At 30.7% G+C, this 1,152-nt stretch overlaps 1 protein-coding gene across 1 annotated transcript in view; it reads right to left on the bottom strand.

The window, feature by feature from the left end:
* Nucleotides 1-694, bottom strand: part of LOC106884339 (calcitonin gene-related peptide type 1 receptor) — a 130,531-nt gene extending 129,837 nt beyond the window's left edge. Inside the window, exon 1 of the mRNA XM_052969887.1 lies at nucleotides 421-694. Coding sequence (XP_052825847.1) covers nucleotides 421-456 — 36 coding nt within the window. The 5' untranslated portion in view covers nucleotides 457-694. The remainder of the gene's footprint in view (nucleotides 1-420) is intronic.
* Between the last annotated feature and the right edge of the window lie 458 nt (nucleotides 695-1,152).

Genomic DNA, 1,152 nt, shown 5'->3' with positions numbered 1-1,152 from the left:
ATCTTATGATATTTACTTTGTTTTATATTATACTCATTTATCGTGCTTTTAATTGTTAATTTTTCTATATGTGATAGTGGATTTTCATCGATGAGTTCTTGAAACTTGGTTATTTTTCCTAAAACTATATATTTTATATATATTTTATCTATAATGCTCAATTTAATTTTGATTTTTTTATAAATTGATTTTAATTGAGTTTTTACCTGTAATTTTGGATTTTGTCCCTAATATTATATATATATATACGTACACACACACACTCACACACTTACACATATATATGATCGCTCGCGTGTGTTTAAGAAAACAATATTGACGTGTATGTTAGAATGAATTGTATATTCGCACAAAACTTTACAAAGACTTGAAAACTTAACGTTGATGTGTGTGAAGAAAGAAAAAAAGGAGTTCTTTTACCTTCAGCTTTCCTGTATCAGGCTTTGAGAATTTCATCCCATCGAAAGTGATGTTGGGTTGATAAGCAGATCGACTAGTAGATGATATAAAGTAGAAACAGTTATTTTTCTAGTGGTTGTCGTCATGAATATATTTCTTTAATTGATAGCAGTAGTGAATTACTTTCGCTAATATAAATTCTATAATTTCAACGTAGGTGTTTTGAGAAGTAAATGTGGGCGTTAGAGTCACCTGTTTGTTTCTTGTAAGATGTTTCTATCTATAAGTTAAAACGTTGACTTTATAGACAGATACTGTATTACATTTCAATGAAAAATGAGCTTAAAATGTATCAGGATACGTAATCGGATGTATGCGTCTCTGTATACGTAACTGAAAATCCTTCTGAATGTGAAGCATTAACCTAAAGCGTTTGTATCGCGTTAAAATCACATCAGCTTGTTTTGATTCCGTAGATAATGACGGCGGTAAGTGCGGCGAAGGAGGTGGACTGTCAAGAAATAGTAGGAGAGTAGAGAAGTATGTAGGGAAGAAAAAAATGTGACTAAGAAATAGGGGGTGGGGGGAGAATAAAAAGAACCAGTGTGAGGACATATATACATACATACATACGTATATATGTGTATATGTATGTATGTATGTATGAATGTATGTATGAATGTATGTATGCCGGTGTGTATGCTTGTATGTATATATACACGTACATATATACATATACATATATATATATAT

This window comes from Octopus bimaculoides, chromosome 8 (assembly GCF_001194135.2).
Source record: "Octopus bimaculoides isolate UCB-OBI-ISO-001 chromosome 8, ASM119413v2, whole genome shotgun sequence".
Taxonomy (NCBI): domain Eukaryota; kingdom Metazoa; phylum Mollusca; class Cephalopoda; order Octopoda; family Octopodidae; genus Octopus; species Octopus bimaculoides.
Note: the sequence above shows the minus strand (reverse complement) of the source record. Positions and strands in the feature narration are given on the sequence as shown.